Here is a 23705-nt window from a genome sequence, read left to right on the forward strand (position 1 = left end):
TGGAGTATAAGAAGTATAAGAATAATGAGAACAGATGAGAGAACATGGTGAATAGGTGTACGTATGCTAACGCTAACACCTTCAGCTACATGACGTATGCTAACGCTAACACATTCAGCTACATGACGTATGCTAACGCTAACACATTCAGCTACATGACGTATGCTAACGCTAACACCTTCAGCGACATGACGTATGCTAACGCTAACACCTTCAGCTACATGACGTATGCTAACGCTAACACCTTCAGCTACATGACGTATGCTAACGCTAACACCTTCAGCTACATGACGTATGCTAACGCTAACACCTTCAGCTACATGACGTATGCTAACGCTAACACCTTCAGCTTCATGACGTATGCTAACGCTAACACCTTCAGCTACATGACGTATGCTAACGCTAACACCTTCAGCTACATGACGTATGCTAACGCTAACACCTTCAGCTACATGACGTATGCTAACGCTATCACCTTCAGCTACATGACGTATGCTAACGCTAACACCTTCAGCTACATGACGTATGCTAACGCTAACACCTTCAGCTACATGACGTATGCTAACGCTAACACCTTCAGCTACATGAGGCACAGACAGAACTGTGGTAAGTGTCTGGTATGTTAACGTAACATATGAACAGTTATTCAGATAACTATAGCATAAAGAACATGCTAACAAGTTTAGCTAAGCATCAGTTTTACCCCAAATCACTAAATCCATTGAATTTTTCTTCCTCTGTGTCACTTCTAAACAACTCCACAAACTTCAGAGGAAGAGGAAGTGCAGATTCTTCTTCTGCATCGCTTAGAGCCTAGAGCGCCCTCTTGTGGTTGTCAGGGTGAAAATATTAAATAATATAACATATAAGTGATCATAAGCAAGACGCAGTTATCGTAACGAATAATAATAAAACAGCTAACTTATGTAGCCTAGCGCTCGTTTGGACGCTCAAAAATGCTTTAAAATACGGAAAAAGTGTAAAAATACAAGTTTAAATGGATGAGTTTTACTAGTTTAGTCACTTTAACCGACAGCGCACACTTATGGCGGGGAAAATAGGTAAATAAACGTGGTTATAAGTTAGTCGCGGTGTCCTCGGTGAGCGGGTTAGCGGCGGGTGCGCGACGCGAATAGCTCCGCTGAGTACAGGGTGAATTCATCCAATATCGCCGGTGTGTTCTTCCAGAAAATGCGCTCCGAACAGTGATGGATGGAGTGGTTGCGTTTCACAGATGAAGACGTCGTCCTTCTCTTAAAGCGTTGACGTCTTCGCCTCCCTCCTGAATGACCGCCCCCCCCTGAACGCCTCCCTCCTGAATGACCGCCTCCCCCTGAACGCCTCGCCCCTGAATGAACGCCTCCCCCTGAACGCCTCCCCCCTGAACGTCTCCCCCCTGAATGACCGCCTCCCCCTGAACGCCTCCCTCCTGAACGCCTCCCTCCTGAATGACCGCCTCCCCCCTGAACGCCTCCCCCCTCCCCTCTGCGCCCCCCACACACTCTGCATCCGTCATCTGATGATGACGCCGCGTTTGAACTCTGAACCCATCGAAAGCGCTTCTGTCTTAATGGGCGTCGCCGTCGTCGCTATCGCTGTCGCCGTCGTCTAGGGCCGGCGTGATGAATCTGTGCAGGAGCGTCTCTCCCTCTCACCTCTCGCCGTTCAGTCTGAAATGAGTCGGCAGGAGTTGTTTGTCTTGAGCGGCGGCGTGCCATTTATCCAGAGCGCCGTGTTTACTCCGGTGGCAGCCATGTTGCCCCGGGCGACGTCTGCGGCGAGTCGATAGGGAGAAAGAGCCCGAGGAGAGCGACCGGAACCCATTCGTCCGTCTGTGGGGTTTATCTGGGAGAGTCCATCCGTCCCACGGCTCATTATTTAAAGTCTTCAACTGTCCTGAACTTTAAGAGTGAAGATCCAGGTGTTCAACGGTTCTGCCGTTTATCTCGGCGTATTTGTCTTCCCTCGTCGCTCCTGCCATTGGCGTCCTCAATAACCTGCTTTCTTTCTTTCGCAGTACGAGGAGGAGAATGCCGCCCTCCTCGCCGCCCTCACAGACTCCCTGGATGGGATGGTGGATGCAGAGGTCGGCGGTCTCTCCGTGTTCCCGGCTCTGGAGACGGAGCCCGACTCGGACGAGGACAGTCTGCCCCTGAACCGGGACTTCGGCCAGCCCCTGGACTCAGAAGATCCCTCTCTGGTAAGGCCCCGTCCCTCGACCACCGTCCCTCGACCACCGTCCCTCGACCACCGTCCCTCGGCCACCGTCCCTCGACCACCGTCCCTCGACCACCGTCCCTCGACCACCGTCCCTCGGCCACCGTCCCTCGACCACCGTCCCTCGGCCACCGTCCTGGCCCGCTTCAGTCCGTCTCTGAGCAGGTCATGGAGGTTGTGAGGAACTTCAGATGTTCAAGAACGTTTGGTTAAGAATGCGACCGGAGACTTTGAACGATCACAACACAGAGTCTGATTCACAAGTGTTCTTGGTTTTTACGTCTCTGTTTTGGGTTTGCCTTTTTCGCACCTGCCAAAAAATGCATAATAGAGAAGAAAAAACACATATATAAGTCGCACTGGAGTATGAAATGCAGTTGCAAGTGTGAAAATGACAAATAATATCACATATAAGTCGCTCCGGAGTATAAGTATATAAGTATAAATATAAGTATAAGTCGCACCCCGGCCAAAACTATGAAAAAAGGTGCAAGGAATGGATGCAGGGAAGAGAATGGGCAAAGAGCAGAGAAAACTGAGCTTCTTTACTAGTTTGTTGTTGTTGTTGATTATGTTGTTGTTGTTGTTGTTGTTGATTATGTTGTTGTTGTTGTTGTTGTTGATTATGTTGTTGTTGTTGTTGATTATGTTGTTGTTGTTGTTGATTTTGTTGCTGCTGCTTCCAAATCACTTGCTTTTTGCTCAATTAAAATGACCAAATCGACGGTTAGACATGACCAAATCTCAATCAAAGTGTTTCTACTGTACATTTGTCATTTTATCAGGTGAATAATTGACTTGTTGGAGCCGCTCAGGCGCTCGCTCAGTCGCTCGCTCAGCCGCTAAGTCGCTCAGCTGCTCGCTCAGCCCTGTGTGTGTCCTGAGACCACGTGCAGCAGAGTTTGGCTTGTTTTGGTGCAGGGGCCCACTCTTTCACGCTCTTTCACACTTGTCTGCTGGATGCCTCTCTCTCCCTCTCTCTCTTTTCCCCCGAAACTCTTTTCTTGGAACAGTTGTTGTTTTGCTCTCTCTCGTTTCTCTCCTGCTGATACAGAGGTCCTGAGAGGAAGGGACGGTGTGAAAGAAATGGGTGAAAAACACTGGGTTGTGTAGGAAATGGTGATGAAACTGGGATAAAACTAGGATTAAACTGGGTCAAAACTGGGGTAGAACTGGGGTAAAACTGGGGTAAAACTGGGGTAAAACAGGGGTTAAACTCGGGTAGAACTGGGGTTAAACTGGGGTAGAACTGGGGTTAAACTGGGGTAAAACAGGGGTTAAACTCGGGTAAAACTGGGGTAGAACTGGGTTAAAACTGGGGTTAAACTGGGGTAAAACAGGGGTAAAACTGCGGTAAAACTGGAGTTAAACTGGGATTAATTATGTTATAGACCATGACTAAATCGGGACTACAACAGCACCAAACCGAGTCTACTCGGACTAAACCGGGCCCAAATCAGGCCCAAACCAGGACCAATCCAGGACTAAACCAGGACTAAACCAGGACCAAACCAGGACTAAACCAGGACCAAACCAGGACAAAACCAGGACTAAACCAGGACTAAACCAGGACCAAACCAGGACCAAACCAGGACTAAACCAGGACCAAACCAGGACAAAACCAGGACCAAACCAGGACTAAACCAGGACCAAACCAGGACAAAACCAGGACTAAACCAGGACTAAACCAGGACCAAACCAGGACTAAACCAGGACCAAACCAGGAGCAGTAGTGTAACAAATGTGATGGTTGTGATGGCGTATTTATTTCCATTACACAGAGAGAAATAGCTGTTCTTTATTTTTTATCTTCTGTCATGTTAAAGAAATATCAGTACTAGTTGTTGTGAGTGATTTAAAGTATTTTTTGTATTTTTAGTAGGAACTTTACGACTTAAAATAACGTATGCATGAAACGCACACGTTGCTTTCTCTCAGCATTGGTGCTAGCGCTCCATCTACTGGCAGCAGAGCGCATTACCATGGGGAAATGAGCAGAAGCTAGCTTGCTTTGCTAACGTACGCACACAGTTGTAATGATTTGACGCCGGAAATGATCTGTTTGGTGATGATTTATGGAGTTGTGTAAACGGCTCTGGAGCTCTACATTTAGGAACATTGAAACTGAGTGTTTTTTGAGTGTGACTGAAGCTAAAGTGTGTTTCTGATGAGGGAACCGTGTCAGAACATGGTTAAAAATACGTACATTTAGTATAAACAAACAAACACTTTTAAGATCTGCAGTATATGAACTATATTTTTGTGACCTTCTGTGTAAAAGATCATAAATCTCGAGCGTTCCTCCGCCTGGCTTTGCCTCGCGTCGCTGTTGGGCGCTCGCCAAACGAGAGCCCAGAGCGCCGCCTCCTTCTTTTGGGTCCAATCTAAGTCGAATTAACGAAGCGCGTCGGATTCGTGGTGACAAGTGCAATGAGGCTGTAATCAGAAGTGGTTTGAGGCGCACGAAAAGGACTTCCTGCTCCGATTAGTGAGAGGAGAGCGGAAACGAGGACAAGTATAGTCTTGTGAGTATGTGAGTAAGTAAGTGAGTAAGTAAGTGAGTATGTAAGTGAGTATGTAAGTACGTGAGTGAGTGAGTATGTAAGTACGTGAGTAAGTAAGTATGTGAGTAAGTAAGTATGTGAGTAAGTAAGTAAGTATGTGAGTAAGTAAGTAAGTACGTGAGTAAGTAAGTAAGTATGTGAGTAAGTAAGTACGTGAGTAAGTAAGCAAGTACGTGAGTAAGTAAGCAAGTACGTGAGTAAGTAAGTAAGTACATGAGTAAGTAAGTAAGTACGTGAGTAAGTAAGTACGTACGTGAGTAAGTAAGTACGTGAGTAAGTAAGTAAGTACGTGAGTAAGTAAGTATGTGAGTAAGTAAGTACGTGAGTAAGTAAGTAAGTACGTGAGTAAGTAAGTACGTGAGTAAGTAAGTAAGTACGTGAGTAAGTAAGTACGTGAGTAAGTGAGTAAGTAAGTACGTGAGTAAGTAAGTAAGTACGTGAGTAAGTAAGTACGTACGTGAGTAAGTAAGTACGTGAGTAAGTAAGTAAGTACGTGAGTAAGTAAGTAAGTAAGTACGTGAGTAAGTAAGTACGTGAGTAAGTAAGTAAGTACGTGAGTAAGTAAGTAAGTACGTGAGTAAGTAAGTAAGTAAGTACGTGAGTAAGTAAGTAAGTATGTGAGTAAGTAAGTAAGTACGTGAGTAAGTAAGTACGTGAGTAAGTAAGTAAGTACGTGAGTAAGTAAGTACGTGAGTAAGTGAGTAAGTAAGTACGTGAGTAAGTAAGTACGTGAGTAAGTAAGTAAGTACGTGAGTAAGTAAGTAAGTACGTGAGTAAGTAAGTAAGTAAGTACGTGAGTAAGTAAGTAAGTATGTGAGTAAGTAAGTAAGTACGTGAGTAAGTAAGTACGTGAGTAAGTAAGTAAGTACGTGAGTAAGTAAGTAAGTACGTGAGTAAGTAAGTACGTGAGTAAGTGAGTAAGTAAGTACGTGAGTAAGTAAGTACGTGAGTAAGTAAGTAAGTACGTGAGTAAGTAAGTACGTGAGTAGGGCCGAGTCTCTCTCACGCCCACAGTCGCAGTAGGGCCGAGTCTTTCACGTCGCAGTAGGGCCGAGTCTTTCACGTCGCAGTAGGGCCGAGTCTTTCAGGTCGCAGTAGGGCCGAGTCTTTCAGGTCGCAGTAGGGCCGAGTCTTTCAGGTCGCAGTAGGGCCGAGTCTTTCAGGTCGCAGTAAGGCCGAGTCTTTCAGGTCGCAGTAAGGCCGAGTCTTTCAGGTCGCAGTAGGGCCGAGTCTTTCAGGTCGCAGTAAGGCCGAGTCTTTCAGGTCGCAGTAGGGCCGAGTCTTTCAGGTCGCAGTAAGGCCGAGTCTTTCAGGTCGCAGTAGGGCCGAGTCTTTCAGGTCGCAGTAAGGCCGAGTCTTTCAGGTCGCAGTAGGGCCGAGTCTTTCAGGTCGCAGTAAGGCCGAGTCTTTCAGGTCGCAGTAGGGCCGAGTCTTTCAGGTCGCAGTAGGGCCGAGTCTTTCAGGTCGCAGTAAGGCCGAGTCTTTCAGGTCGCAGTAGGGCCGAGTCTTTCAGGTCGCAGTAAGGCCGAGTCTTGTGGCCTTTAGTTAAATGTCAGCGAGGTCGTAGGTCGAGTCGTAGGTCGAGGCGTTTGTTTGGGTCATAACAGCGCCATCATCAGCGTCACGGGGACAGATGCCATCGCTGTTTAGTGGCAAAACACACGCTTCACCTTGAGAGCCCTTGGAGCCTGGTAAATCATGTCAAAACAACATAGAACACGAGGCGGTTAATCAGTCTCCAGCTCGTTTGGACTTAAAGAGCGGCTTTGAAGACTCTAGTTTAGACCAATCGTGTGAAATATAATGAATCATAAAACCAAGAAAAAATAATAAAAGCTCTTGTTGAACCACGAGAACTAAAGATGTAAAAACACATTAGGGCACAAAATATTGGTTCAAAAATAAACAGTTGTCAATGATTTTATATCTAAATAAATGCAATGCACTTTTGAAACACTACTCTCAGTGCTAGTGCTCTTGTTATTAATCATTTTATTCCATATTGTTCAGTTTTTAATGTTTTTTGCTTATTTGATTTAATATTTATGTTTTATTGGCATTGTATATCCATTGTCTGTGTAAATGTGTTTATGTGCCGACATGACGCTCTTGTGAGTTAGTTTTCTCTCAATAAATAAACCTTATATTTATATATTTGTTATTAGTATATTAGTAGTTTTCATAAAGAGTAAAAACAGACTAAAATGGGTCATTCCTCAATTGCAAAAAAAAAGACTGCAAATATTAAGAAAAATACGAGAAAATATCTAGTGTTACTTCTGCAGTTCATATTTCAGTTTTCTCTCTGGATGTGTGAACATCTACCCCACATTTACCCCACATTTACCCCACATTTACCCCACATTTACCCCACATCTACCCCACATTTACCCCACATCTACCCCACATTTACCCCCACATTTACCCCACATCTACCCCACATTTACCCCACATTTACCCCACATTTACCCCACATCTACCCCACATTTACCCCACATCTACCCCACATTTACCCCACATTTACCCCACATTTACCCCACATCTACCACCACATTTACCCCACATCTACCCCACATTTACCCCACATCTACCCCACATTTACCCCACATCTACCCCACATTTACCACCACATTTACCCCACATTTACCCCACATTTACCCCACATTTACCACCACATTTACCCCACATTTACCACCACATTTACCCCACATTTACCCCACATTTACCACCACATCTACCCCACATTTACCACCACATTTACCCCACATTTACCACCACATTTACCCCACATTTACCCCACATCTACCCCACATTTACCACCACATTTACCCCACATTTACCCCACATTTACCCCACATTTACCCCACATTTACCCCACATTTACCCCCACATTTACCCCACATTTACCACCACATTTACCCCACATTTACCACCACATTTACCCCACATTTACCACCACATTTACCCCACATTTACCCCACATTTACCACCACATTTACCCCACATCTACCCCACATTTACCCCACATTTACCCCACATTTACCACCACATTTACCCCATATCTACCCCACATTTACCCCACATCTACCCCACATTTACCACCACATTTACCCCACATTTACCCCACATTTACCACCACATTTACCCCACATTTACCCCACATTTACCACCACATTTACCACCACATTTACCCCACATTTACCCCACATTGCCCCACATTTACCCCACATTTGCCCCACATTTGCCCCACATTTGCCCCACATTTACCCCACATTTACCACCACATTTACCCCACATTTACCCCACATTTACCCCACATTTACCACCACATTTACCTCACATTTACCCCACATTTACCACCACATTTACCCCACATTTACCCCACATCTACCCCACATTTACCCCACATTTACCACCACATTTACCACCACATTTACCCCACATTTACCCCACATTTACCACCACATTTACCCCACATTTACCCCACATTTACCCCACATTTGCCTCCACATTTACCCCACATTGCCCCACATTTACCCCACATTTACCCCACATTTGCCCCACATTTTCCCCACATTTACCCCACATTTACCACCACATTTACCCCACATTTACCCCACATTTGCCTCCACATTTACCCCACATTTACCCCACATTTGCCCCACATTTACCCCACATTTGCCCCACATTTGCCCTACATTGCCCCCACATTTACCCCACATTTACCCCACATTTGCCCCACATTTACCCCACATTTCCCCCACATTTGCCCCACATTTCCCCCACATTTCCCCCACATTTACCCCACATTTACCCCACATTTGCCCCACATTTACCCCACATTTGCCCCACATTTACCCCACATTTACCCCACATTTACCCCACTTTTACCCCACATTTACCCCACATTTACCCCCACATTTACCCCACATTTGCCCCACATTTACCCCACATTTACCCCACATTTACCCCCACATTTACCCCACATTTACCCCACATTTACCACCACATTTACCCCACATTTACCACCACGTTTGCCCCACATTTACCCCACATTTACCCCACATTTACCCCCACATTTACCCCACATTTACCCCCACATTTACCCCACATTTACCCCACATTTACCCCCACATTTACCCCACATTTACCACCACATTTACCCCACATTTACCACCACGTTTACCCCACATTTACCCCCACATTTGCCCCACATTTACCCCACATTTACCCCACATTTACCCCCACATTTACCCCACATTTACCCCACATTTACCCCCACATTTACCCCACATTTGCCCCACATTTACCCCACATTTACCCCACATTTACCCCCACATTTACCCCACATTTGCCCCACATTTGCCCCACATTTACCCCCACGTTTGCCCCCACGTTTACCCCACATTTACCCCACATTTACCCCACATTTACCCCCACATTTGCCCCACATTTACCCCACATTTACCCCCACATTTACCCCACATTTACCCCACATTTACCCCCACATTTACCCCACATTTACCACCACATTTACCCCACATTTACTTCCACATTTGCCCCACATTTACCACCACATTTACCCCACATTTACCCCACATTTGCCCCACATTTACCCCACATTTACCCCACATTTACTCCACATTTACCACCACATTTGCCCCACATTTACCCCACATTTACCACCACATTTACCCCACATTTACCACCACATTTACCCCACATTTACCCCACATTTACTCCACATTTACCACCACATTTGCCCCACATTTACCCCCACATTTATCCCACATTTGCCCCACATTTAACCCACATTTACCCCACATTTGCCCCCACATTTACCCCACATTTAACCCACATTTACCCCACATTTACCACCACATTTACCACCACATTTACCCCACATTTACCCCACATTTACCACCACATTTACCCCACATTTACCCCACATTTACCCCACATTTGCCTCCACATTTACCCCACATTGCCCCACATTTACCCCACATTTACCCCACATTTGCCCCACATTTTCCCCACATTTACCCCACATTTACCACCACATTTACCCCACATTTACCCCACATTTGCCTCCACATTTACCCCACATTTACCCCACATTTGCCCCACATTTACCCCACATTTGCCCCACATTTGCCCTACATTGCCCCCACATTTACCCCACATTTACCCCACATTTGCCCCACATTTACCCCACATTTACCCCACATTTGCCCCACATTTGCCCCACATTTCCCCCACATTTCCCCCACATTTACCCCACATTTACCCCACATTTGCCCCACATTTACCCCACATTTGCCCCACATTTACCCCACATTTACCCCACATTTACCCCACTTTTACCCCACATTTACCCCACATTTACCCCCACATTTACCCCACATTTGCCCCACATTTGCCCCACATTTACCCCCACATTTACCCCACATTTACCCCACATTTACCACCACATTTACCCCACATTTACCACCACGTTTGCCCCACATTTACCCCACATTTACCCCACATTTACCCCCACATTTACCCCACATTTACCCCCACATTTACCCCACATTTACCCCACATTTACCCCCACATTTACCCCACATTTACCACCACATTTACCCCACATTTACCACCACATTTACCCCACATTTACCCCCACATTTACCCCACATTTACCCCACATTTACTTCCACATTTGCCCCACATTTACCACCACATTTACCCCACATTTACCCCACATTTGCCCCACATTTACCCCACATTTACCCCACATTTACTCCACATTTACCACCACATTTGCCCCACATTTACCCCACATTTACCACCACATTTACCCCACATTTACCACCACATTTACCCCACATTTACCCCCACATTTATCCCACATTTGCCCCACATTTAACCCACATTTACCCCACATTTGCCCCCACATTTACCCCACATTTAACCCACATTTACCCCACATTTACTTCCACATTTGCCCCACATTTACCACCACATTTACCCCACATTTACCCCACATTTGCCCCACATTTACCCCACATTTACCCCACATTTACTCCACATTTACCACCACATTTGCCCCACATTTACCCCACATTTACCACCACATTTACCACCACATTTACCCCACATTTACCCCACATTTACTCCACATTTACCACCACATTTACCCCCACATTTACCCGCACATTTACCCCACATTTGCCCCGTTTTCCTCTCTTTGGACCGTCCTCCAGATTAAGCGTTACGACCCAGAAACTCGGGTTATTCTCGTCCTTTCGCGTCCAGCGTTGCGTCCGGCGTTTTCGAAGGACGCCGTTGGACCGCCGGCGCTGAAGGGACCAGCTGCGCGCCCGGTGACCGCTCAGCTGTCGCCCGGGGCGTCCGGGGGGCCCAGATGCGGCCCTGATGCGGCCCTGAGCGCTCCCCCTGCTGGTGGAAACGGTCACTGTGAACTTTGGCACGGTTTGATGAGGTCACAGTGGGTGAGATCAGGCGGTGTGTGTGTTTCTGGCAAATGGGACAATGTTCAGCTCAAACGTCCCCTGCAATGCACCATGGGAGTTTTGTCAATATCGCAGACACTTAATAAAAAAGAACGATAAGTTGTACAACAAGCGTAAGGATATTTTAACATAATGTAGTGTGAATCTCTTTAAATTTTACATATTTAAACATTTTTTTAACAGTATTTGGATCATGACTTTGACCTTTTAAAACAATTTAAAGTCCAGTTAAGATGAATAGAATTAGAATTTTGCTAAAAATGCTAAAAATTGTATCACAGAATAGCATTTTTTAGGTTCATAACAATTTATAATTTCACTTCCTGTTTGTAATTGATGACATCACACAAGGAAATTACCCAGCAAACACTGGGCCAAAATTAATGTCACAATTTATTTTATTTGACAAATACAAATATATAAGAGTTTTTTTGTTAAATTCATGTTTTGAGCGTCAAAAAAGTTGTTTCTTTGTGTAAATTCTGGATAAACTTTGACTGGAATGAGTGATGTCACTTCCTGTCATTTTCCTTTCTTTCTCCCCGCTCTGTCCCCCTCTTCCTCCCCCTCTTCCTCTCTTCATCCCTCTCTTCCTCCTCCTCTTCCTCCCCCTTCTTCTCTTCTTCCCCCTCTTCCTCCTCTTCCTCCCTCTCTTCCTCCCCCTCTTCCTCCCACCTTCTTCTCTTCTTCCCCCTCTTCCTCCTGTTTCTCCCCCTCTTCCTCCCCCTCTTCCTCTCTTCTTCCTTCTCTTCCTCCCCCTCTTCCGCTCTTCCTCCTTCTCTTCCTCCCCCTCTTCCTGTTTTCCTCCCCCTCTCCCCCCTCTTTCTCCTCTCTTCCTCTTCCTCCCTCTCTCCCTCTCTTCCTCCCCCTCTTCCTCTCGTCCTCCCCCTCTTCCTCCCTCTCTTCCTCTTCCTCCCCCTCTTCCTCCCTCTTCCTCCCCCTCTTCCTCTCTTCTTCCCTCTCTTCCTCCCCATCTTCCTCTCTTCCTCCCCCTCTTCCTCACCCCTTCTTCTCTTCTCCCTCCTCCTCTCTTCCTCCCCCTCTTCCTCTCTTCCTCCCTCTCTCCCTCCTCTCCTTCTCTCCCTCCTCTTCCTCTCTCCCTCCTCCTCTTCCTCCCCCTCTCCCCCTCTTCCTCCCCCTCTTCCTCCCTCTCTTCCTCTTCCTCCTCATCTTCCTCCCCCTCTTCCTCCCTCTTCCTCCCCCTCTTCCTCTCTTCTTCCCTCTCTTCCTCCCCATCTTCCTCTCTTCCTCCCCCTCTTCCTCACCCCTTCTTCTCTTCTCCCTCCTCTCTTCCTCCCCCTCTTCCTCTCTTCCTCCCTCTCTCCCTCCTCTCCTTCTCTCCCTCCTCTTCCTCTCTCCCTCCCCCTCTTCCTCCCCCTCTTCCTCCCTCTCTCCCTCCTCTCCTTCTCTCCCTCCTCTTCCTCTCTCCCTCCCCCTCTTCCTCCCCCTCTTCCTCCCTCTCTCGCTCCTCTTCCTCTCTCCCTCCTCCTCTTCCTCCCTCTTCTCTGTGATGAATGGCCTCCAGTGGAACACAGAGGCTTCATTGATGGCTTTGGAGCGGGTCCAGGGGCCCTTTCTGGTCCAGGGGCCGCTCTGTCTAGGGTTTTTCAGTCTTCGAGAGGACCGTATGTTGGAACAGATAGACTCCAGGTTGTCCCCACTTGGCGGCGGAGCGTCTTCAGCCAAGTGGGGCCCCTCCACAAAGGGCCCCGGGCTTTGGGTCCTGGCAGTGCCCGTTACAAAGACACATTCACCTGTAAATGATGTATAAGTCGTGACGCTCGAGCGCTTTTGTTGTGGGATCGAATGAGACGAGTTTTTCTCATTGGTTTTGTTGCGTTGACGTGTGTTTTTCTTCGACGAGGGAAGTTTACCTCAAATCACCTTCAACAGAGAAACTTTAACTTACAAATATTAGACACATGGATAAAGATACACATCATGAGAGCGTGTTCACAAAATGGCCGAAACGTTTGAACAAAAAGGACAAAATGTTTGAATAAAAAGGACGAAATGTTTGAATAAAAAGGACGAAATGTTTGAATAAAAAGGACGAAATGTTTGAATAAAAAGCGGGAAACATTTGAAAAATGCGGGAAATATTTGAACAAAAAGTGAGAAAATTATTTGAACAAAAAGAGGAAACATTTGGAAAAAAAAGCGACAAACGTTAGAAAAAAAGTGGGAAATATTTCAACGAAAATGTTTTTGCTCAAATTATGACGATTTTATTTATTTATTTATTTTTGTCCAAAGGTTTTGACGTAGGATGTACTTCAGTCCTCACTTCTGGCCCACCGTACTCTACTGACAGTCCACGAGGGCGTTTGTCATGAACCCTCAAAGCTAAAGCTAACATCAAAGCTAACATCAAAGCTAACATCAAGGCTAACATCAAAGCTAACATCAAAGCTAACATCAAAGCTAACATCAAAGCTAACATCAAAGCTAACATCAATTTATTACATCGCGGGAAAGATTTAGCCCAACACAAAACAATGGAGCACCATCTAAAGCCGTGTTAAAAGAGCCTTTATTTGAGCGATTAGATCAACTCCATGTTCTACACTAAGTGCTCTTTGTAAAAACCTGCTCGTTTCAGCAAACGAAGGAACATTAAACCAGCCAATCGTCTCCATTAAAACTGGAATGCCTCGTCTGGAATGTTCCGCAGACGAATAAAGACGTTTAACGACGTTTAGGAAATGAAATCAACTCAATATTCAGCCTTGTCTTTCATTTCGATCAGTTTAAAGAGCAACACTTTCACCAACGAGTTTAAAATAACAGAATCAAATTTATTATGTAAGAATTTAATTTTCCTGAAAATCCAATGTGTACTTTGAATTATTGAGCAGATTTTCACTCATATTTTACTCTGAATTGATGTGCGTATCAAATTGTGTCTAAATTCCTCCCTTTTTCTCCTCTTTAACTGGGATTGTAAGGACATTTGGGAGTTTATTCTGCAGTTTTTACACATGAATTGCTAATTTAGTTGATATTTTTTGTGCACATTGTTTTTTTAAATCATTGTTTTAAAAATGCATGAAATCCTGTCCTTGGTTTGGACCGCTTTTGCACGTCTTTAGTCCAAGATTTTAAATTTTTTCCAAGAATCGCTTTTGCTACAGACCTCAGTGTTTTTAAAAAATATATTTTTATTGTATTTTTAATTTTGTTTTGTTTTGTTTGTTTATTTAAAAAGTCTGCCTCGTCTCTCTTGAACCGCATTTTTAAATGTTTTATATATATATATATTTTTAAATGTAAGTAAAAACCACAAAATCCATCCATTATGTTTGAATTTGTGTTTAGTTGATGTTTTATTTATTTTATTTCATTCTCTCTGATCATTCTCTCCTTTTATTCCGTCCATTTGTTTGTAAAACATAGAAAAGAATGTAATAAAATAAAAATGGAAAACAAAAAATCACATTCAACTTGAGAATGACCTGTACGATGAAAAATATCCTTGTTTTTGCCACATTACAACACATTTTCTAGATTTCGACTGGAGCCTTGTGACTATTTTTTGGCGGGAAACGTCAAACTTCCTCTGTTTAATGCGGCTTTTCCCCCACACACTGCCCCCTACTGGCCAGGGCAGGCGGAGTCGACCAATCGCAGTGAAGCTACTGCGCACGAATCATGATCAAACAGAAAAACAAAGGCATTTACAAGCACTAATTAGTCGTTTACTTGCATTTGAAGATGGCTAATGATGAACTCCCTTTTTATACATTTTTTAATACGTAATTAACACCAAAAACATGTAGAAAACGTGTGAAAAAAGTGCACGGACGAGCTGTTTATGAACTTATTTTCAGTAACAAAGTGATAATTGCCGGTAGATGCAATGAAAGAGCGCACCAACCCTTTATAAACGCTACCAAAACGCCTTATTTCCATTGCACGTGGTATGTATATGAATATATGTGTATAGATGTATATCACGCAGCCCTGAGCCCGTTTATACATGTGCCATTTCAGTCCAAAGCTGCAGTTTCTCTCTTTTCTCCTCTTGCAAACGCTGCGATCAAGCCTTGTTTCTCCTCTTGCGTCATTCGCCACGATCGCCTCCCGATTCGCTCGACTTTCCTTTTTACGCGGGAACGACGCAGCGACCGAAATGCCCGACGCCCCGCCCCCCTCGCAGGACCTTATCCCAGTCCCATCGCAGCTGTATTTCCTTCCATCTTCTCCCCCCGGTGCAGCTTAAGCGAGGGGATTTTCTGTTCTAAGCTGATCAGATAGAACCGCTCGTGATGCAGCGCGGCGCTCAATGCGTAAATAGATGTATAAAAAAGAGAGAACGTAGCTGCACGGAGCGTTTCTGCAGCAAAGGAGAAGCGCCGGTGTTAATATGCATGTGAAAGGGAAACTTAATCTCGCCGCGTTTGAAGCGCAATGTCGGGGAAAGGGAAGCGGGAACGGGGAAATTCGGCGCGTTTCCATGACATTTTCCATGGGTTTGATCTGTTTTTTTGCGGCGAATCCGAACGCCGCGGTGCGAAAAACGATGGGTTTTATTCAAGAACAAACGCCGAGTGACTCTTGTTATTATTAAAAGCATTTTCAAGTTCAGATAATTTTGGTTCAAAAATAGACCAACAGTTACTTTTCTTTTAGAATACACGCAAATATATAATGTTTCTAAATGTTGGGTGAATCTCCATGTAGTGTAATAAAAATAATCATAATCATAATGATGAAAATAATATAATAATAATCATAATGTCGTTTGCTCTTATGTCGAAAGATTTTATTCGGTCCAAATATTCTACCAAACTTTTGAATGACTGTAATTGTCCTGTTTTTTTATCGTCTGTGAACCGTGAAGTAATGCTAATGCGCTGTTAGCATGCTAGCCATTGTTTTTTCCTCTTCATATAATAAAGTATCCTTTGTTTTGCCTCAGAACAGATGGTAAACGCAGCTCTTCGTATCAAAATGAGACGGCTGTGAACCGGGAAGTAATGCTAATGCGCTGTTAGCATGCTAGCTTTTGACGTGGCGGCTATGAAAGTTGCGGAAAGCGCTTGCAAACACCGCGGTGAATAGCTAGCATGCTAGGATTGCGTCAGGATTGTAAGGAATAGCTCTGGACTGCCGTAAACTGGTTAAAATGAACACGTTTTTTGTTTGTTTTTTCACGATTTAAGAGCGTAAAAGAGCGTAAAACAGTCGGGTCGAGTTCCTTAAAGTCCGGCTTAGGACACTTTCACCGTAGCGTGGGTCGATGACATTGTCTGTGACGTTTTGATTACGTCATTAAGCTTTTTAAAGTGGCTAGCCGTCATCTTTAGCCGCGTGATTACTGTACGGTCGTATACAGTTCTTCCATCGTACAAACCTCTGTGGTGAACGCCAACACCGCTTGAGGACGTCCCGACGGAGCGTACGGTGTTTACAGACCAGTCCTTTCATCGAGATCAATAACCAGACGTGTTCCCGGGGTCATTAATATGTGCGCTCGGTCTGATCCTTGACCTCGTGCGCTTAGGGGCTTTTTTTTACTAAAACGGCTGAAAAAAATGACCCGCTATTGAAACCTTTGGAGCGCAAACACTCAGTTGAAGCCTGTTGTGGAGCTGACTGGTTGGATTCTGACGTCTGTTTGACTCTGATTAGAAGTAGAAACAAGCGCCGCTCAGAGGGAATCACATGTAGTCTTCTTTGAGCATCTGTTCGGTTTGGACTATTCTCTTTTAAAAGCTGAAAGTAAATTCACTCAAAATGAGCTTCAGGGACTTGTAATAAAAAGCAAAAATGTCCAGGCGAAATCCATATAAAAGTCATATTTTCATTTTATTTTCTTTTTTTTTTTTTTTTTTTTTCAGTTTTCAAATGTATAAGAAGTTAAAAAAGTGCTATTAATTTTGAAGATTATTTAAGGTATTTTTTATTCATGGGTTTTGAGTTTGGAGTACAAACTGACCCTGATGCTTCACACATAAATACAGGACTAATACTTACCGTATTTTCTGGACGATAAGTCGCACCTTTTTTCATAGTTATGTTCGGGGTGCGACTTATACTCCAGAGCGACTTATGTGTGATATTATTCCTTATATTCACTCTGACAACCACAAGAGGGCGCTCTAGGCTCTAAGCGACGCAGAAGAAGAATCTGCACTTCCTCTTCCTCTGGAGTTTGTGGAGTTGTTTAGAAGTGACACAGAGGAAGAAGAATTCAATGGATTTAGTGATTTGGGGTAAAACTGATGCTTTGCTAAACTTGTTAGCATGTTCTTTATGCTATAGTTATCTGAATAACTGTTCATATGTTACGTTAACATACCAGACACTTACCACAGTTCTGTCTGTGCCTCATGTAGCTGAAGGTGTTAGCGTTAGCATACGTCATGTAGCTGAAGGTGTTAGCGTTAGCATACGTCATGTAGCTGAAGGTGTTAGCGTTAGCATACGTCATGTAGCTGAAGGTGTTAGCGTTAGCATACGTCATGTAGCTGAAGGTGTTAGCGTTAGCATACGTCATGTAGCTGAAGGTGTTAGCGTTAGCATACGTCATGTAGCTGAAGGTGTTAGCGTTAGCATACGTCATGTAGCTGAAGGTGTTAGCGTTAGCATACGTCATGTAGCTGAAGGTGTTAGCGTTAGCATACGTCATGTAGCTGAAGGTGTTAGCGTTAGCATACGTCATGTAGCTGAAGGTGTTAGCGTTTGCATACGTCATGTAGCTGAAGGTGTTAGCGTTAGCATACGTCATGTAGCTGAAGGTGTTAGCGTTAGCATACGTCATGTAGCTGAAGGTGTTAGCGTTAGCATACGTCATGTAGCTGAAGGTGTTAGCGTTAGCATACGTCATGTAGCTGAAGGTGTTAGCGTTAGCATACGTACACCTATTCACCATGTTCTCTCATCTGTTATTATTTTAAACTACATTTACAGATGAAATGTCTGTTCTTGGTCTTGGATTTTATCAAATACATTTACCCCAAAAATGTACTTATACTTATAGTCCGGAAAATACGGTATATACAGGGCTAAACACATATAAAAAGGACTAATACATATATTAAGGTTGAAAACATGATTACACGGTTCTGTTTGAGTTTGACCCCATCGGTGCAGAGAAAGCCCCGCCTCCACGACACAGGATCTCTCACAATCTCCTCCCCTTTCTCCTCCGCAGCTGAAGAAACTCCTGCTGACTCCGCCCAACGTGCCGGCGGCGATCGACACGAACAAAGATGGCGTCCGCAGCCGGAGTCAGCGACTGGTCAAGCCTCTGGTCAAGGCAAGTACTCCGTCGTGCACCGTGCGCAGTTAGCGCGCTAGCTGCCGTTAGCTTTGGCCTTCGAACGCGGCGAAAAAGCACTCGCACCGGCACGTTTTAGACCGTAAACGCCAGATACGCTTGACAAAACTGACCCTGTCCACGCGAGGATTTGATTCGACTTCAAACCCAGTGAATACTTTTCTGAACGGATGATGGGAAATGGAAAGGTTTCGAGCTTTATTCCGTGTCTCCGTCGCTCTTTGAGGCTCGGTCAGATCCGTTCAGAACGGAATTGGATTTTTCCTTCGCTTCTTTTCACTGTTGGAGAGAAGATTCACCGCTCCAGGTTTTATCAGAGCAGTTTCTCTTCAACACAATCAAGACACAGTTGGTCCAATCCGAGCTTTAATCCAGCAATATTCCTTTAATTATCTTGCAAATTCTGACTTGCTGAGAACTTAGGGCAACGTCACACCAGAAAATGGACCCGCAAATACAAGAAGAAGGCACTGTACAGTATGTTTTAATGTAGTAAGTGTAAAAAAATACACGGAAAAATATCAAATCGGGACAGAATTTCAATATTGGCTGCGATGAAAGAGTATATTATGTATCTGCTTTTTTTAACCGCCAAAACAAAACTATGCATTTCATTTTCTAACCTACAGAATATTTCCGAGTTCTTAAAGATGAACGTTATGAGATCGATTAATAATGACATCTTCACTGTGGTTGCATCATACTTAAAGGTTGAATGGACGATTTTTTTGGCCCAAATCTGAGTCTTATTTCCTCGTGGCGTGGACTGCCAATTTGTCCTGCCACGTGTCAATCATAAAACGCACCTACCGCTCACCTGCAGCCGCGTGCGGGTCGTCCCACATTTCCGCGTGTCTAAGCGCATTGATCTATCATAATATAGTTCCCTCAGTGTACGGGGCAAAATGAAGACGGAGAAAGACAGTTCGAGCTGACGCAGAAGTGGACAGAAATCTATAGGAGACGAGAGATGCGATGCGCTCCGTTGCGCTAATAAACAAACGCACGTGTGTGTTGTATCAGTCCGCACGGGGGAGTGGCATGTGCACTTCCACCTGCGTTCTCAAATCGCCGAAAAATCGTCCATTGCGCCTTTAATGATTCTGTTTTTAAATATGAACTACACAGTGCGTTAACGAGAAAACCTCCAATAAGCTGCGCCCGTAAATGGCTTTTTTCGTCATGTTTTTCTCAACTGAATTAGTTTAAATTCTGCGCGTGAGTTTGTTTTTCCACCTGCGGCTCGAGCGCTGCAGTCGGAGCAGACGGCAGGTGTATTCCCCCGTCAGCTCGAGCAGGTGCTGAACGTCTAACGGCGTCTAACCTCGCCCGGGTGGATCATAAAAGAGCGCCACTGTGATCACTTCATTCAGACGGACCAATAAGAACATCTCAATGACATGAAGGAGATAAAGCGTCCGGATGAAGACGGTGTGGACACGTGTGGACAAACGACATTCAAAATAAAATTTGAACATATTTCATGTCGTCTCCAATGTTTTCAACTTGGTTTTAAACGCTTTTACGGAAGAACTCAGTCAGTTTCCAGTCTTTCTGCCACGTGTTCCGAGCTAAAGGAGCGTTCTTCCCGAGCTCGGTGTGAAAATGTGTTTTTCCAGGCGTTTCTTACAGGTCGATGTTTTATGAAACTGTCTTTTGAAACTGAGCCTCACGTCTCTGTCCCTTCTCCGTCCTGTCCAGGTCGACCTCCCGCTGGAGCGCAAGCCCCGAGCGGTCCGCCCCTCCGGCCGCCTCTGCACCGAGCTGCACCGCCACCTCACTACGCCCGACCAGCGCGGCGACGGGTGCACGGCCACGCCCGAATCCGAGGACGACGACGAGGACGAGGACGACGAGGAGGAAGAGGAGGAGGAGAGCGAGTCCGAGGAGGAGGACGATTCTTCCAGCAGCGAAATCGAAGCCAGCGTCGCCCCGCCGCACGCCGCCCCGCCGCACGCCACGCCCGCCCCGCCCCAGTTCAGCTCGGAGAAGGAGCTGCAGTCGGTGGTGGAGCTCATCACGTACATGCACACGTACTGCCTGCCGTCGCGTAAGCAGCAGGGCGGCTGGGATCGCCGGGACAGGGACGCTCAGAGGAGTCGAGCCCGGCCACATTCCGCCGCGCAAACGAACTCTCACACCCGGGTGGTGCTGGTGGCCGCGCCCGGGACGGCGGGGCAAAGCGGCGGGACCGTCGCCGCTGCTAACGGCGCCGCCAGGAGGATTCCCTTCGCACCTCGACGGGAAGTCAAAGCCAATTCACTTTTACGAGAGCTCCTGCAGCAAACTAGCTCCTACGACGTGAGCAAGCCTTACAGACTGCACAGCCCGCCGTACGCTTCCAGCCTGAGCAGAGGCGCCGCCGCCCCCTCCGCCCACGCTAGGCCCGCCCCGAGCTCCGGCGCGCCCGCTTTTCCCAAAGTTGACAGTTGCTCGCCGGACAGGAGTTGCCCTTTCGCAGACGGCTCGCAGGACGGCGCGGAGGACGGCGGCTCCTTCTCGGTGCGGCGGTCGCGACGACTGGCCTCTTTCCCGAGCCGCTTCGCCAAAAGACACCGCCCCGCCTGGCCCGCGGCGGCGGCGGAGAAGCCGGCGGCTAAGCTATCGCAAGCGGCGGAGACGGAGCAGCCGACGGCGACGGGCGGCGGCGACAGGGCGGAGCAGACCGAGCCGCGCTGCCACAACGGTACGGAAACTTTACACGCTTTTATCACGTTTCAAGGGTCAAAAAGAACACAACTGCCCGTCCTCTTACCGTATTTTCCGGACTATAAGTCGCACTGGAGTATAAGTCCCATTTTTGTGGGAAATTTATTTGATAAAATCCAAGCCCAAGAACAGACATTTAATCTGGAAATACAGTTTAAAATAATAACAGATGAGAGAACATGGTGAATAGGTGTACGTATGCTAACGCTAACACCTTCAGCTACATGACGTATGCTAACGCTAACACCTTCAGCTACATGACGTATGCTAACGCTAACACCTTCAGCTACATGACGTATGCTAACGCTAACACCTTCAGCTGCATGACGTATGCTAACGCTAACACCTTCAGCTACATGACGTATGCTAACGCTAACACCTTCAGCTACATGAGGCACAGACAGAACTGTGGTAAGTGTCTGGTATGTTAACGTAACATATGAACAGTTATTCAGATAACTATAGCATAAAGAACATGCTAACAAGTTTAGCAAAGCATCAGTTTTACCCCAAATCACTAAATCCATTGAATTCTTCTTCCTCTGTGTCACTTCTAAACAACTCCACAAACTCCAGAGGAAGAGGAAGTGCAGATTCTTCTTCTGCGTCGCTTAGAGCCTAGAGCGCCCTCTTGTGGTTGTCAGTATGAAAATGATGAATAATATCACGTATAAGTCGCTCTGGAGTATGAGTTGCACCCCGAACATATGTTACTGTTCACGTTTATGACACTTAACTGTGCTTTTATGCATAATTAGAATGAGAATTTGAAGTTGTGAAGATTTTACAGATATTATTTGATTATTTGAAGTTGTGAATGTGAACGGACTGATTTTGTGTTTGCAGAGAAACGCGCTTGCCTCTGTCTGCCACTGAACTCCAAGTCCACAAGGTGAGCTGCCACACTCTAAACTGTCACACTCTAAACTGCCACACTCTAAACTGCCACACTCTAAACTGCCACACTCTAAACTGCCACACTCTAAACTGCCACACTCTAAACTGCCCCACTCTAAACTGCCACACTCTAAACTGCCACACTCTAAACTGCCCCACTCTAAACTGCCACACTCTAAACTGTCACACTCTAAACTGCCACACTCTAAACTGCCACACTCTAAACTGCAACACTCTAAACTGCCACACTCTAAACTGCCACACTCTAAACTGTCACACTCTAAACTGTCACACTCTAAACTGCCCCACTCTAAACTGCCACACTCTAAACTGCAACACTCTAAACTGCCACACTCTAAACTGTCACACTCTAAACTGTCACACTCTAAACTGCCACACTCTAAACTGCCACACTCTAAACTGTCACACTCTAAACTGTCACACTCTAAACTGCAACACTCTAAACTGCCACACTCTAAACTGCCCCACTCTAAACTGCCACACTCTAAACTGCCACACTCTAAACTGCCACACTCTAAACTGCCACACTCTAAACTGTCACACTCTAAACTGCCACACTCTAAACTGCCACACTCTAAACTGCCACACTCTAAACTGCCCCACTCTAAACTGCCCCACTCTAAACTGCCACACTCTAAACTGTCACACTCTAAACTGCCACACTCTAAACTGCCACACTCTAAACTGTCACACTCTAAACTGCCACACTCTAAACTGCCACACTCTAAACTGTCACACTCTAAACTGCCACACTCTAAACTGCCACACTCTAAACTGCCACACTCTAAACTGCCCCACTCTAAACTGCCCCACTCTAAACTGCCACACTCTAAACTGTCACACTCTAAACTGCCACACTCTAAACTGCCACACTCTAAACTGTCACACTCTAAACTGCCACACTCTAAACTGCCACACTCTAAACTGTCACACTCTAAACTGCCACACTCTAAACTGCCACACTCTAAACTGCCACACTCTAAACTGCCACACTCTAAACTGCCACACTCTAAACTGTCACACTCTAAACTGCAACACTCTAAACTGCCACACTCTAAACTGCAACACTCTAAACTGCCACACTCTAAACTGTCACACTCTAAACTGTCACACTCTAAACTGCCACACTCTAAACTGCCACACTCTAAACTGCCACACTCTAAACTGCCACACTCTAAACTGTCACACTCTAAACTGTCACACTCTAAACTGCCCCACTCTAAACTGCCACACTCTAAACTGTCACACTCCAAACTCTCACACTCTAAACTGTCACACTCTAAACTGCCCCACTCTAAACTGTCACACTCTAAACTGCCACACTCTAAACTGCCACACTCTAAACTGCCCCACTCTAAACTGCCACACTCTAAACTGCCACACTCCAAACTCTCACACTCCAAACTGCCACACTCTAAACTGCCACACTCTAAACTGCCCCACTCTAAACTGCCACACTCTAAACTGCCACACTCTAAACTGCCACACTCTAAACTG

At 45.7% G+C, this 23705-nt stretch overlaps 1 protein-coding gene across 1 annotated transcript in view; it reads left to right on the forward strand.

The window, feature by feature from the left end:
• The window catches only part of ppargc1b (peroxisome proliferator-activated receptor gamma, coactivator 1 beta), a 156520-nt gene that overhangs the window by 111442 nt on the left and 21373 nt on the right, over nucleotides 1–23705 (forward strand). Inside the window, exons 3-6 of the mRNA XM_072440024.1 lie at nucleotides 2018–2200; nucleotides 18456–18560; nucleotides 20283–21267; nucleotides 22137–22182. Coding sequence (XP_072296125.1) covers nucleotides 2018–2200; nucleotides 18456–18560; nucleotides 20283–21267; nucleotides 22137–22182 — 1319 coding nt within the window. The remainder of the gene's footprint in view (nucleotides 1–2017; nucleotides 2201–18455; nucleotides 18561–20282; nucleotides 21268–22136; nucleotides 22183–23705) is intronic.

The sequence above is a fragment of the Eucyclogobius newberryi genome, unplaced genomic scaffold, assembly GCF_026437365.1.
Source record: "Eucyclogobius newberryi isolate DKJ021-1_F unplaced genomic scaffold, fEucNew1.0.hap1 SCAF_11, whole genome shotgun sequence".
Lineage (NCBI taxonomy): Eukaryota > Metazoa > Chordata > Actinopteri > Gobiiformes > Gobiidae > Eucyclogobius > Eucyclogobius newberryi.